At 39.9% G+C, this 16,140-nt stretch overlaps 1 protein-coding gene across 4 annotated transcripts in view; it reads left to right on the top strand.

Annotated features, from left to right (window-relative positions):
- Positions 1-1,834: 1,834 nt before the first annotated feature.
- The window catches only part of smg7 (SMG7 nonsense mediated mRNA decay factor), a 55,120-nt gene continuing 40,814 nt past the window's right edge, over positions 1,835-16,140 (top strand). For all 4 annotated transcript variants that reach the window (XR_014600868.1, XM_084058584.1, XM_084058583.1 and 1 more), the window contains exons 1-3: positions 1,835-1,945; positions 10,709-10,740; positions 13,688-13,805. Coding sequence is in view for 3 of the 4 variants with exons in the window: in XM_084058584.1 (XP_083914710.1) it covers positions 1,920-1,945; positions 10,709-10,740; positions 13,688-13,805 (176 nt within the window). In the remaining variant the exon portion in view is untranslated. The remainder of the gene's footprint in view (positions 1,946-10,708; positions 10,741-13,687; positions 13,806-16,140) is intronic.

Here is a 16,140-nt window from a genome sequence, read left to right as displayed (position 1 = left end):
TTTAGCTGGGGACCCCCTGGAACTCCCTCAAGGACCCCACTTTGAGAACCAATGCTTTAGGAGGGCCATTCAAGCAAGCCGCAAGTGGAGCCTGCAGTACCACCACGACAAGCCATCAGGCCAGAAGGAAATGTTTAGATCGGGGGAGTCTGGTGCAACGCTCAGGTCCTGGACGTGGTGAGACGAAGGAGGAGCCCGGCCAGGAGGCCACCCACAAAGCCTAGTCCCTCCACATGCCAGAGCCTCCCCAGTCCCGGCAGAGTAGTTCCGGAGAAGCGGATTCAGTGGCCCTGTCTTTCCCTAAGTGGAATGACCGTGGGTACTGTAGCTACTGGGATGTAAGTCGGGGCTTGATCAACCCCGGCTGGGTCACCTGGGCGAGAGTGTATGTTGTTGCGAGACCCGAAACACCCGTCGACCCCAGGCTACAACACTGATGATACGTCCCAGGTGCATCCATGTGATGTTTTCTTTATAATTAAACTAACGTTTTCAAATCATTGTGGTAGACAATATTTTGCCTTGGACATACTCAAGTAAAAGTACTTCACAATTGTACTTACTTTAGTAAATGTAGTTAGTTACTTTACACTGCACAACAGTGGTGGAAAAAGTGCTCACATTTTTTACTTAAGTAAAAGTAACAATACTGTAGTAAAAGTAAAAGTCCGGAATTCAAAATGTACTTGAGTAAAAAAGTACAAGTATTGGTATCAAAAATAAATGTAGGACTTAAAGTACCAAAAGTAGATAGTACTCATTTTGCAGAATGTCCCAAACCGGTTTCAAGTTTTCAAATGAATAAAATTTATAAATACTTTTGAAAATAGCAGATCTAAGATCACAATGCCTCACATTGCGATGTATTGTTGTAGATCTGCTATTTTCAAATGGCCGAAATGCATAGGGCTGAAGTGGGTAACGTATGTTTGTAATAATAATAATCAAAATCTACAAAGTAACTAGAAACTACAGTTTTCAAATAATTGTAGTGGAGTAAAAGTACAATATTTGCCTCTGAGATGTAGTGGAATAGAAGTAAAAGTACTGAAAATGGGGGGGGGGGGGGATTAAGTACAGTACTTGAGTAAATGTACTTAAGTGACTTTCCACAACTGCTGCACAGTCAGTAGCCTAATACCTGTATATTATCATCAAACAACGCAGAAATGGTAGCATAGACAAGACACTAGTCAAAGAGCGTCACTCGGCGTCACTTGGCATCACTCGTTGACACTCGGCGTCACTCGGCATTTCTCGGCTTCCCTCCGGTTCAGGACTGGAGGCCCTGGCATAGAGTGCTTTTTTTTGCCCCTGTATATTATTACAAGGCAGCTCTTCCTGACACACTTTTATTAGAAAACATTTTTCCACCAGATTCAGAATTAGCCATTTTTGCCAGGTATGTCTGCACAGCTGTCCATGTTATAACCTTTTTTTGCAACACACTTACTTCCTGCTGCCTTGTAATATTTAGTGTATATATTTTCTGTTAAGAAAATAAAACAAAATAAATAAAAAGGTATGTTTGCAGGAAGACTGTCTGTGAAGTTATTGTAGTATACAGAAACAACAACAATAATAATAATAATAATAATAATAATAATAATAATAATAATAATAATAATAATATCAATAACAATAACAATACTAATAATAATACAAAATAATAATAATAATAATAATAATAATAATAATAATAATAATAATAATAATAATAATAATAATAATAATAATAATAATAATAATAACAACAACAACAACAACAACAATAACAATAATATGTGTTCAAGGCATTAAAGTCCCCGCAGAGTGACAGACGGACAGAGAGAGGAAACAACATGGCGGCGGGGCTAGCGTTAGCATTAGCATTAGCTGGCGGGTCGCTCGCCGTGTGAAACGCAACACCATCCGCCAGGATGAACCTCTGCGCCTCCTACTTACGGTACGTTACCTTTAAACACGTGGACCTCACCGTGTGGCCCGTGCGAAGCCTTTGGGGGTCCGCACGTGTGTTAATGAACGGGTCGTGTTGTTGTGTTGGTCGTGGCCAGCTAGCAGAATGCAACCAAGCTAGCTTAGCATCACGTAAACAACAAAGTCCCAGCCAGCGCTCGTATTCAGGTGGTGGTAAAAGTACTCACGTGTTTTATTACTTTTAAGTAGAAGTATCGATACTTGGAACGCAAGAGCTACTCTGTTACAAGTTAAAAGTCCCGGAATTCAAAATGTACTCGAGTAGAAAAAAAGTACAAAAGTATTGGTATAAAAATGTACTTAAAGTACCAAAAGTATAAAGTACTCATGATACAGAATGTACCGTTTCACACGTTTCGAATGTGTCAAAATCTTTGGAAAATAGCAGATCTACAAGCTCACGCGACTGGCCGAAATGTGTATATATAAGCTGAAGTGATTAATGTATGTTTTAATAATAATCAAAATCTATAAAGTAACTAGTAACTAAAATGTTCAAATAATTGTAGTGGAGTAAAATTATTTGCCTCTAAGATGTAGTGGAGTAGACGTAAAAAATACTGAAATTTGGAAATACTCCAGTCAAGTCAAACATACCTCAAAATTGTACAAAATTGTACTTATAGAGTACTTGAGTAAATGTACTCAGTTACTTTACACCACCGCTCGTAATAATGATGAAAACATCATTAAACCATATCATTCAAATCATTTCTGATGGCGGCGACGGGCGTGAGGTTCACTGTGTGTGTTTTTAATGTTGGATTCGGTGTTTATTTCATGTGTGTTTGTTGGATGTGTTGTTAGCTAACGTTAGCATGCTAATCATCTAGCTATCAGCATCTCTACGCAGATATAACGTGTTTATCTACTATTATCATCAAGCAGTAGATTATTAATCTGACATTAATATGATCAGCCCATTATTAATCTGATGTAACAGCAATCTGTTAACGGTGGCCGTGTTTATTGATCTGAACCCGTGGATGATCTGATAGACAATGAATGTGATCATTAATGATCTGATAAACAATGAATGTGATCACTAATTATAAACAATGGATCTGTTTTTATTTAAATCTGATGAACAGTGGGTGTATTTATTAATCTGTTAAACAGTGGATTATTATTAATCTGATGTGTAGTGGCTAAATTATTCACCACCTCAATTAACCCTGTATTCTTATGGCTTTACACTGTACATCCCCGGCATTCCTCGCCAACAAAATCTGATCTGCAAACTCACAAGGCATCATGTAGTGTCGTCTTGTGAGCTTGTAGATCTGCTATTTGATGTGTGTGTGTGTGTGTGTGTGTGTGTGTGTGTGTGTGTGTGTGTGTGTGTGTGTGTGTGTGTGTGTGTGAGAGTGTTCGTGGTACTGATGGTGATGATGGGGGCATCCTTACAATTTCCTAAACAGTGCATGTGTTAATCTGATAAGCAAGCAAGCAGTGACAGTCTCTATGGTGTGTTTATTAACAACAGTGGTTCTCAAACATATCGTCATCTCAAGGACCCCCCACATTAATATTTATTTGGCTGCGGACCCTCATCTTAAAAGATTTGGTGCCAGTTGGGGGTCCCTGGCACCAAATCTTTTTTTTGATTTTTGAAAAGCTCACTTGTAGATCAGCCATTTTCAAATAACCCTATATACATCATATACGTAGGGATGAAGTGGTTAAACTGATTTGGATGCCTTAGGGCCTAGGCTATTATATTCTTCCTGGACATAGTCAGGTTCACTATGTAAAACAATATACTTTCGTTCAAAATTTGTGGAGATTAGCAAAACTATACATTTTTTTTATCTTCAGAACATGGGGAATCAAAAAATCTATGTTTGCATTTGCACAGACACCTGCATGTCCGCCATATTGGACGTTCAAAATGGCCGCCATAAAATATATAATTTGTGCTACCTTGGCTTCTAGACGACATAGACAGTTAATTAAATATGCTAATCCTATGTTTTCTGGGCCAAGGAATCCAATAGAGACCTAAAGGATAGTGCATAGGGACTTGCAGCAGCGCCCCCTAGGGGATGGCCATGGAAATGCAGGTTGACTATGTTAGAAAATATACTTTTGTTACGAATTTTTGATTAGCAAAACTATAACACTTTTGGAATCTTCCGAGCATGGGGAATCCAAAAATCCTTGTTTGCATTTGCACATATACCTGCATGGCCGCCATATTGCATGTTCAATATGGACCACATAAAATATATAGTCTAATTTGTGCTACGTTGGATTCTAGACAACCAACCTTAATTAAATATATTTTCCAGGTCAAGGAGTCCAATACAGACCTCAATGTAGTTCTCAGGATTATAGAAAAGCAAGAAAACAAATGTAAATGTAAAACATAGTGTTTATAGTTGTGTAGTATCAACACATCATTGACTTTACAGGTTTACAGGTGTAAAGAAATGGGTGGAAAAACCCTTTGTTTCTGTTGTTTTCAAAGAGAAGAAAAGAAAAGAAGAGGGGGGGGGGGGGTCAGGGAGAGCAAGGAGATCTAACAGTAATAGAACACATGTCAAGGATATACAAGTGGCGTAAACCAACAGATACAGTATGTACATGAGGTTAGACATAAGGCGAAAGGGCCTACTCTGTGTGGAGTTTGCATGTTCTCCCGTGTCTCCTAGGGTAGTTAATACCCTCACAAAAACATGTAGTAATCCTGGTCACTATACTTCCTCCCCCTGGTCAGCCGGGGCGCCTGATGGAGGGGAAGGGAACTGGTTGGAATAACGTGTTCCTTCCACACGCTACGTCCAACCAGGGAAACTCCCCCCTGTCAGGTGACAAGAAGGTCAGTTGGCTCTCATGCATTGAAGGAGGCATGAGCTCGGCCTTGGCCTCCCTAGGCTGGTGGGGGGAGTGTAGTGCCCAGGATCACTTAGCTAATTGGCACCGGGTGAAAAAGGGGTTACAGAATCGAGCGATAAAAATTAGGGGGAAAAAGCCACAAGGTGCAAGGTGGTGACACTTTGGTAGGTCTACATTAGCAGCAGGTATGATATTAGACATTAAGGTGCAAAAACAGTATGAACGATTGAACTATATACATACAATATCTACTAGATCTATCATTCAGGAATATTCTTTTACAGCTCGTCATCACTGTCTGGGGTGTCATTTTCAGCATTACAGACAGTCTGTGTCGTTTTCGCAGTCACTTCCACACAAACAAAGTTCTGTGCAAACAAAGTTGTGTCCCCTGCATGACCTTCTCTGGGTTGTCCAATGGGTTTTGCACTGACATCTGACCACTAACAGAAACTAACAGAGGAAGGCGACCTAACACAGGAGGTGAATGATGCATTGGCCAACTTTGTATGATGTACTGCCCAAGGGGCATCCATATAACAAACATTCCTGACCTAAGGTGGTATCTGTTTTGCAAACATCTGGCATAAAGCAGCAAGTTGCCTCCTACCGTTGGTGCCCTTGAGGAGAACATTGAACGTGTGCATGATCAAAGTAGGGTGTGGTGCCAAGCCACTGTGATGTGGCAGAGTCTTTTTGACCCACTCAAACATGGAGCCATGGTGAGATACTACCTACTACCACAAAGGTTCCTCCTGCACCACAGGCCATTGTAGAGTTGGTCAGATGTCAGTGCAAAACCCATTGTACAACCCAGAGATGTTCATGCAGGAGACACAACTTGCACAGAACTTTGTTTGGAAGTGACTGCGAAAACGACGCAGACTGTAATGCTGAAAATGACCCTCCTAACAGTGATGAAGGGCCGTAAAAGAATGATAGATGATATTATTGTATATAGTTCAATCTTATAACTTGTCAATACTGTTTTTGCAAGTTAATGTGTAATCTCATGTACATACCTGCTGCTAGTGTAGACCTACCAAAGTGTCACCACCTTGCACCTTATGTCTAATCTCATGTACATACTGTATCTGTTGGTTTATGCCATTTGTATATCCTTGACATGTTTTCTATTCCTGATAGATTGTTCTCCTTGCTCTCCCCGCCCTCTTATTTTCTTTTCTTCTCTTTGAAAACAACAGAAACAATGGAGTTTTTCACCCATTTCTTTACATCTGTAAACCTGTGGTGTAATAAAGTCAATGATGTGTTGATATTACACAAATATAAAGACAATATTTTCCATTTACATTTGTTTTCTTGCTTTTATATAATAACTACATTGAGGTCTTTATTGGACTCCTTGACCTGGAAACATATTAACTAAGGTTGGTTGTCTAGAATCCAAGATAGCACAAATTAGGCTATATATTTTAGGTCGTCCATATTGAACAATATGGTGGGCCATGCAGGTATCTGTGCAAATGCAAACAAGGATTTTTGGATTCCTCATGCTCTGAAGATTCCAAAAGTGTATATTTTTCTAATCCAAACTTTTTAACGAAAATATATTTTTTAACATAGTAAACCTGAATTTCACTGGCCATCCCCTATGTGGCGCTACTGCAAGTCCCTGTGCACAATCCTTTAGGTCTCTATTGGATTCCTTGACCCAGAAAACATTGGATTAGTATATTTAATTAACTTTCTATGTTGTTTAGAAGCCAAGATATCACAAATTATGTATTTTATGGTGGCCATTTTGAACGTCCAATATGGCGGACATGCAGGTGTCTGTGCAAATGCAAACATAGATTTTTGGATTCCCCATGTTCTGAAGATATAAATAAAGTATTGTTTTGCTAATCTCCACAAATTTTGAACAAGAACACATAGTGAACCTGACTAACACCCCCTGGAACCCCCCCCCCCAGGACCCTTGGGGGTCCCCAGACCCCACTTTGAGAACCACTGTACTATGATGTGTTTATTAATGTCATAAATAGTACGTATGTTTAATGTTGTTGTTGAGGTTAATATACAACCACGGTTACACGACATTTGGGATGCTGCGTAAAAATGTAAATTAAAACAATGCAGTGATTTTCAAATGATTTTCATACTGTACAAAGCCAATATCTTTAATGTTGAAACTGATTTCTTATTGTTTTGTAAATACACTAATTATGAATTTGATGCCTGAAACACGTTCCAGAAAGTTTGTGAAGGACTATGTAATGTTTTGTTTACCAGTGTGTTCATCACTGTGTCTTTGAACAACACTCTGTAAGCGTGTGGGAACTGAGATTAGTTGTTGTACTTTTTGAAGTGACATTCTTTTCTCATTTGATAATTGATCTATGACTTCAGTTGCTCAACAGTCCGTGGTCTGTCATATTTGTCTTTTCATAATGGGGCTGCTGTAACCATCAAGTATTATTGATTAGTATATCAGTATGATTCTGTCTATACTATTCTGTCGATTACTTTTCGTTCGTACATCCGCAGGGGTTGACACTAGCGGTTGCCCGACTGCCCGTGGCAAGTAAATAAAATGTTCGGGCAAATGGAGTTTGCCTTCAGGTTGACCGATGGGCAAGTGCATTCCATCTTCATTACATAATATCGGCTATTTATGAAGAACAATGCTACTTTTTTACAATTAGCAGTTGCACTCATTCGTTTTTTCCAAGGGACTGTCGCCACTCAGCAGTTATCGATCGGATTTAACATTCATTTGTTCTACAAGCGCAAATGTTACGTATCCTTTTATTGTGGACAATTACTGTTCTGGCAAGTGTGCACCTTTGGGCAAATAGAACATGACCTGTACTTGCCCGTTGGGCAAGTGCCTCTGAGACCTTAGTGTCAACCCCTGATCCACTATTTTCACTATCCTAATATACAATAGAAAGTGGCGCGGCTGTGTGTGTGTTTGTGGGTCTGCGTGAATCATACGTGTCCTCATGCTCTGTCTCTCAATACAAACTGATGGTCACTCGCCCATGCTCTCTCCGTTCTCTTTCTCAATACAAACTGATGGTCACTCGACCCGCAACGACCTGCACCCCTAGTTGTATTACATTCTTTGAAACTTTTCGCCTATGACGTGCCCAAAATAGGAATAGACTATTAATCGATGACTTAATTGAATGACCGATTATGTCGATTATTTGTCATAATCATTTAAATCGCTGAGTTTGATTAGTTGGTAGACTAACGGTTGCTCTCCTACTTCATAATGCGCCTGCACGTAATCAATGGTAGACGGGTGTGTGGATTGACTGCAGGCAGACCAGTCCAGCTGGTACTCTCACTGTTCTACAGCTAATCCACACAGTTGTAACACATGCTGCTCAATGTGGCTTGACATCATCTGGCTGAAATAAGCACAGACTGTCTGAATGGTAGCATGCTTCTCCAAACACTGTGTGTAGCTTACTTTTACCGTGGCGTACATCTTACAGGTAGATTTGAGTCATATGTATTTTTTTGTTCTGGTTGCTCATGACATAGTTGCAGCATCAATACAAAATTAATAAATAAAATAATGCAGAATGCATATGATTATGCAACAACAAGGAAAATAAACAAAAAATGAATAATCAAGAAGGAGAATAGTTTGACTGTATGCAATGTTCTTTTTACTAGGTTATAAATATCTATTCTAAACATCTGTGCTCAAGGATCTCATTCCTACGTGCCAGTGTTTTTTAATGTAATTTGTTCAGGCTTTCTTCCCGTTATTAATAGTCCATAGTATAGAGAGAAAGGAAACGGGAGAGAGTAGGGGAGTGACATGCAGCAACTTCACCACCAGGCTCGGGAATTGAACCCGGGGCTCTCTGTCTGGCATCAGAGCCTATCTGGTACGCACCTTAAAGGAGTAGTTCACCCAAAAAAATACTTATTTTCTATCAATTGCACACCCCATGAAGCCTTGAATCCATGGATTCTTTATTGTTTTTGTTGCATTCCTAAGCTAATAATATATGCTAATAATTTGATTCCCATCTCCTACCGGCTAATGTATCCGGTAGGAGACACAAAGTAGATTATTTGTCTCCTACCGGAAATACACCCGGTCATCAAATTATTGGCTTAGGAATGCCACAAAAACAAAAATAAATCCATGAATGCAAGGCTTCATGGGGTGTGCAATTGATAGAAAATAAGTCATTTTTTAGGTGAATTCCTCCTTAACCACTCTGCATTCGGCGCCGGCCCCAAATCTGGATTGTCCTTCTAAAAACAATTATAAATGTTGACTGGTCATGCAGCTGGAATACTTGTCCTCTTTGTGTCAGTTTGAGTTTGCTCAGGCACAGACTCAGAGAAGTGTACTGTGTTAGTGGATGTTGTTGATGTATTGATTTCACTTCGTAGCTTGATAGTCTGAAGTGGCATTTTAGATCCAGCGACAAACGGTTTCCTGATGATCATTTTATGAAGTGTTCTTGTCCTGAACCCATGTATTAATACCCATAATAGACAGAATTATGTGGGTTTTAACCACTAAAGCTTAATTGTATGTGGAATAAAGAAAGTGGCTGATCTACAAGCTCAACAATGTGCCACAGTGTGATGCGTTGTGAGCTCGTAGATCGGCTATTTTCGCTATCTTTGAACTTTTCTGAAAGCCTTTTAAGCACCAGGTTTTGAAAGTGTTGGTAATATCACCCTTCTTGCCCCTTACAATTATGTGCAGAGATTTCTTCAGATTCTCTGAATCGTTTAATTATATTATGGACTGTAATCAAGATTTTGAAACCCCCAAATTCTTTGAAGTTGTGCGCTAAGAAACCTTCTGAAACCGTTGGAGTACTTTCCCACACAGTTATTATCACACAGTGAATCTCACCCCATCCTTGCTTGTGAAGAATGACTGATCCTCCTTTTAAAAACGCTCCTTTTACACTGAATCGTGATACTATAACCTGTTTCAATAGTTTACCTGTGGGATTTTACAAGCACCTGTTTTTGAGCATTCCACAGCTTTCACAGTCTTGTGTTGCCCCAGAATGTGGAACAGCATCAAATTCATTATAAGTGTATATTTACAAAAGATAGCTTATAAGGTAAAACATAAATATATTGTCTTTGTGATGTTTTCAGTTGAATATAGATACAAAAAAGATGAGAAAATAATTGTATTCTATTTTATTTAGGTCTACATTTTACACTGTGAGTTCCAAGTCTTTCAAATGGGGGTTGTACATGATATTTTCCAAACTGTTAATGGTTACTGGGTTGTTGATGGTCACTGGGTGGTTGTTGTTGTTGTTGATGGTTACTGGGTTAGAGCTGGTGTCATTGCATGATGCTCAGTGGCCTTGCGGTTAGAGTGCCTGAGACTAAGAGGTCAGGGGCTCAGTTGGTTGAGTCATATAGAGCCAGACCGGTATTTCTGCTATTATGTGTACCACTTTTTAACCACTTTCAACCTTGTGTCCCAATTTTGGGCTTGTCATTATAGGTGAACATTTTCAAACGTTTTTAATTCCAAACATAGACGATCTACAAACTCACAAGCGTTCTGAAAATGTTTTCACCTATAATGAGTAATGACCTAGCCAAAAACATGGATGCCAGGTTGAAAGTGGTTAAAAGGACGCATCGGTCTGGTTTTAGTTACATCACTAGAAACCATATTAGTGATTCACACTTGTTGACAATGAGAGCTGTGTGTGTCAGCTGGTTCTGATGGATTCTTCATAAAGAGAATACAGCTGATGAAATGACCTCTTTTACACAGATGAACCTGCAGTAGTTTGTTTCTGTGTGTGTACTAATCAGTGTCTCTCTCTCTCTCTCTCTCTCTCTCTCTCTCTCTCTCTCTCTCTCTCTCTCTCTCTCTCTCTCTCTCTCTCTTATGTTTACATGTGAGCAGGCAGGCAGAGGCCCTGAAGGCAGACATGACAGGTATGTGTTCTATGACTATAATATCACTTTTTTTATTGATTTCATTTGCATTTTGTTTCCTCTGCGAATGTGGTGACCCAGTACAAATATGAACATTTCAACCCCGATGCTATGTTTATTCTAGCGGTATAGTTATTTGTATCCAACTCTATGAGTATTCTATTGGTACAGTGAGCTGTACCCAACTCTTTATTCTCTTTCTTTGTTGAAAGTCCTGCTCAACATTTGCGTGTAGAACATCAAGGTCAGGGTCATTGTTGTTGATTGATTCCACATTGTCCTTGAGCCCCATTACAAACTTCCACACTATAAGGCTGAGACGGGATGAGTCTGCAGTCCTGAATGGGGGTGGTGTGGATGTGAGGTCATTCCACAGCTTGGGAGAGAGGAGAGTCTAGGACCAGGTCAAGGTTGTCAAACTCATAATAGGTCGGGGGGCCAGACTGGGTAAAACGCAACATTATACACGTTTGAACATATGTAGGCCTGTCAGAATTATAACATAATCGTCTAATTGCAATTATTTGAGATAATCGCAATTATTTTTGCATAATCGTTTCCATGTTGAAAAATGTTCACACATTTTCAAATATTAAAAAAAGCAGAAATAGCAGATCTACAAGCTTACAACGAGTCACAAACTATTTCTGCTATTTTACATGACAAGATTATTAAATATGTCAATACTTTCTTTGGATATTTAAGTTACCGGTATTTGTCATATCTGCATAAGTTTTGATTACCAAGCCTAAAAGGCAAACATAAATGGTATTTGTATTCATACGTCCCAATGTTCAATGCCAAACACACAATTAAATCGTTAATCGCAATTATTTGAGTGACAATTAATCGTCAACTTAAATTTGTAATCGTGACAGCCCTAAAGATATGCTCACATGCATTTTTCTTTCCTATAAAATGTTTCGCTTAACACATTTTGTTTTAATGAGATTACATGGCAAGCATTTTGTCCTACTCGCTCCCACTCGCTCTGTCTGTCTCTCTTTCACGTGCACGCGTCTGTCAGGCTTTTGTTCCATGAGAAAGTGGGTGAGACTCGAGTGGCAGCAACGGATTTAAAACAACACATATAGTACATCTTTTGAGTCAGTGTTTTGTGAAATAACAGCATAGGCTATCATTGTAAATGTCACTGTCAGCTCATTGTGCGCTAAGCTTTCACACTTAGCGAAGGAAAGACACACTGAATTATAGCTTGGAATCCCCATCAATGATGTCACTGGTCTCTGAACTGTCCACAACCCTCCGCTGAGACACAGTGGCCCCTTTTCCACTAAAATAACTGGTTTTAGAACGGGTTATGTTCTAGATTCTTGGAACCGTGGTACTTTCCACCAGTTTTAAGCAGAATCATTGTAAATGGGGGCGGCATAGCTGAGACAGCCTGTGGAGCAAGAGTAGTTGCCCCTGGTTCGATTGCAGGCTTGGCCAGCAATGTGTCGAACATGACCGGTCCTTTCACGGGGGAAATGTAATTGTCAATGGCAGTTACAGTTTTTCTTTTTTTTTAATGATGATGATTTTTCACTTGCTTCTGCCATTGTTTATATCACATCTGCATCTTCCAACCTGTAGAATAAGTTACACACCCACTTAGGTTCCCAGTTCAGGGCAGGAAAAAAATAGTATTTTTTGGAGCCAGTTCCGAATCAAATTTTAGGCTTCTGAACCAATTCATTGTCAGTGGAAACACTCTGAACTTCAACATTAGGCGGGGAAAAAAGAAAGTAAACGGTTCAACCCTGGTGGAAAAGGGGCCAGTGAGTAGACAGAAAACATACCATCTTATAATGAGCATTAAGGCCTTTGCACACGGGGTGCGATTGGTCAATCAGTTTTTACCGCGTGTGAAAAGACGCACAAATCGAACTGGGTTCTGTGCGAAAAATCGCACCCGGTCTAGTGTCTGCAAAGGCCTTTAGTGACGACCAATTATATGAAGATAAGGTTGCAAATGGGTCCTTTGAGTGCGAAGGGGTGTTGTGCACGTTAACGTGTATGTGTCCTGTTTGTTGCCCCGGTGGTGTTCCTGTCTTCTACAACCTTTCAGGAGTAGTGTTGTAGGGCTGACGTGGTGCTGTGGTTTTGACTAGAGATGTTCTGATTAATCGGCCATGGATCGGATCGGCCCGATATGAGTGTTTACATTACGATCACGGGTAAATTCACAAAAACACTGTCGTATGGAGAAGTATTATCTCTCGGTAAAACATTGTTGTATGGAGAAGTATACTCTCTCTGTAACACACTGTGTCTGGCAGGCTGCAGCTCCTCCTTGGAGACCCTCTATGTCCCTCTCCCTCATGCTAAGTTTAAATGACAACTTAAAGGACAACTTTATTTTCCATCCTGAATGATGCGTCTAATATTATTATTGCATTGTGGCTATGTGCACTAACTGCAAGCTAATGTTCAGAGGCATTGTCAGTATTTGTCTTTATTTCTTAGTTTCTTTTTTTTGGCAATAATTCAACTGTCTGCCAGTATTTTGAGACATATTGTATTTTAATGCTACACAATAAATGATAAAAAATAAATTCTACATGCATAAATAAGAAACTTTTTTTTTTTTAATGCCCTCCCACATGATCGGGTCGGTGATCGGACATCAGGTGATCGGTGATTGGCCCCAAAAAACCTGATCGGACCATCTCTAGTTTTGACCCAGCCTACTTACTCCACAATCTCAAGAACTACAGTCAAACTACCCTTGAGCAAGGCACAGTAAGGCTGCTCAGCACCACAGTCAAACTGCCCTTGTGCAAGGCACATTGAGGCTGATCAGTGGCCAACTGTAGCTGACTGTTGTAATGGGCAGCACCTAACTGTATGAATATGATACTGCATCAATACAGACCTCCACACCAGTTGAATGTAGTGCATATCTGTGTGTGTGTGTGTGTGTGTGTGTGTGTGTGTGTGTTAGATTCTAAATTAGGGGCAGCAGAGGTGTGGACATCTCGACAGGCTCTGCAGGATCTCTACCAGAAGATGCTGGTCACTGATCTGGAGTACGCCCTGGACAAGAAAGTAGAACAAGACCTGTAAGTATCATACCACTTGTAATTAGGGCTGCACGATATGGCCAAAAATTCATATCACGATATTTATGGCAAATATTGCGATATCGATACGATATACGATATTACTTTTAAAATGTCATATTCTATATTTTAAGTGTTGCAACGTCAAATTATTTAAAAAAACTGTCAATATAACTCTTAATTTTAAGTGCTATTGTGTTCCCACACTTGTTATTTTATATTCTAAGTGTAGCAACATTGAAAACTAAGCATTCTTCAAAAAACTGAATGTCTATATATATATATGTCTATATAAGTCAGTATCACTCTTAACTTTAAGTATCCTATTTTTTTGGTTCACACTTTTTATTTGATATTCTAAGTGTAGCAACAATGAAAACTGAGCATTCTTCTTCTTCTTTTTTCAGTATCACTCTTATTTTGAATTTCTCTGACCGAAAGTAAAACGGGACATACGCTCTTATTTTGAAGGCCAACCGTCCGGAATCAAGTGTTACTCTCGTTTGACTTGACGTAACTCTATGCTTGACGGACATTATAAGTGAAAGACAAGTCGCGGAAAATCACTGAGTTCAATAAAACGAACGTCAATCCGACGAATGGACATAAACAGTCAAGCTTTTCATACAGAAGGCTTTAGGCAGCTTGTTGGACATTTCAGACGACGCGTAGCAATTCATTTTCAATGAGAGGCGAGTGACTGCAGCTCCTGTAGCTCTGAGCAGCAGGTAGGAGGAGCAGTCTGACACACGCATGTATGCTCGTCACACAAACACAGCGCTCACACACACACACACACACACACACACACACACACACACACACACACACACACACACACACACACACACACACACACACACACACACACACACACACACACACACACACACACACACACACACACACTTTCAACAAGTTGAAATCAACGCTACATGCAGGGTTCCCGCACCCCCCCGCGCGCGCGGACACACACACACACACACACACACACACACACACACACACACACACACACACACACACACACACACACACACACACACAGAGGCGCATGAAAGAGAGAGAGAAACGGAGCGGTGCTTTATTGACTGGCTAAAACAAAGGGATGTTGCTCGCTTTAGCAGTGGACGAGCGGGGGGATTTATATCGCCAATATCGTTGCCTTTTGCGATACGGACATCGCGCACGTTCATACCGCGATAACGATACGATAACGATATATCGTGCAGCCCTACTTGTAATCAGTTACTGCAACGCAACTACTTTTGGCGGTAACTAGTAACATAACTAGTTACTTTTTACAAATCGGTAATGCCGATAGTTACTGGCATTCATTGATATTTGACGTTACTTGTAACTTTATGTGAAAATAGCAGACAACACCGGAGTATTAAAGGTTTATTACGATCCAGCTTCTACTCTCACGCTAGACACGTCTGTAACCTCTCCCTCTGCTCGCTGAGGGGACGATCTCATTCCTACCTTTCTGTACCGTATCAAAAAAGGAAAGGTAGTCCTGGTATACTAGATGTCTGTAGTTCTGCAAAGGTTAATCAGTGGGTTCAAACAACCTTTTAAACCAGGTTTTTAACCAGCCTGCCTGCGACATGGAGGCGTGCCCACAGCAACATGCCAAAACCTCCCCTGGCTGTCTTTAGACATCAATTAAATAATACTTATTCAGCCGCCTGTACTCCTTCTGGGATTTAGTTCTACCGTCTCTGAAGTGATGCGGTTATCTCACTGTAGGTCATACCATTCATGTAATTACATCCCTGTAATGTGTGTGAATGTTTAATCCCAGGTGAAACCATGATAATTAGGCCTGTCAAAAAAAATCGATTCATGAATAAATCGCGATTCTTAATGCCACGATTTTAAAAATCGAATCAAAATATAAAAATCGAAAAAATATTTTTTTTTTTTTTTTTTTTTTTTTTACAAGTTAGTACCTTTTTCACTGGCAATTTGTCTGAAATCAATGTCAGAAAGACTGCCTGACATGATCTGGCTGCATTGAAGTGATTTGGGGTAGAAAATCGCAATAAATCGCAGAATCGAATATCAATTAATCGCAGAATCGCAATTTTAATCGAATCGGCACCCTAGAAAATCGCAATAAATCGCAGAATCGCAATTTTAATCGAATCGGCACCCTAGAAAATCGCAATAAATCGCAGAATCGAATCGAATATCAATTAATCGCAGAATCGCAATTTTAATCGAATCGGCACCCTAGGAATCGATTTTGAATCGAATCGTGAGGTAAGTGAATCGTGACACCCCTAATGATAATGGTAGAGCTATATGAAATCCGTTTTATTTTTTTCCC

The sequence above is a fragment of the Gymnoscopelus microlampas genome, assembly GCF_963454915.1.
Source record: "Gymnoscopelus microlampas genome assembly, chromosome: 5".
NCBI lineage: Eukaryota > Metazoa > Chordata > Actinopteri > Myctophiformes > Myctophidae > Gymnoscopelus > Gymnoscopelus microlampas.
This window is presented reverse-complemented; position numbering and strand designations above follow the sequence as displayed.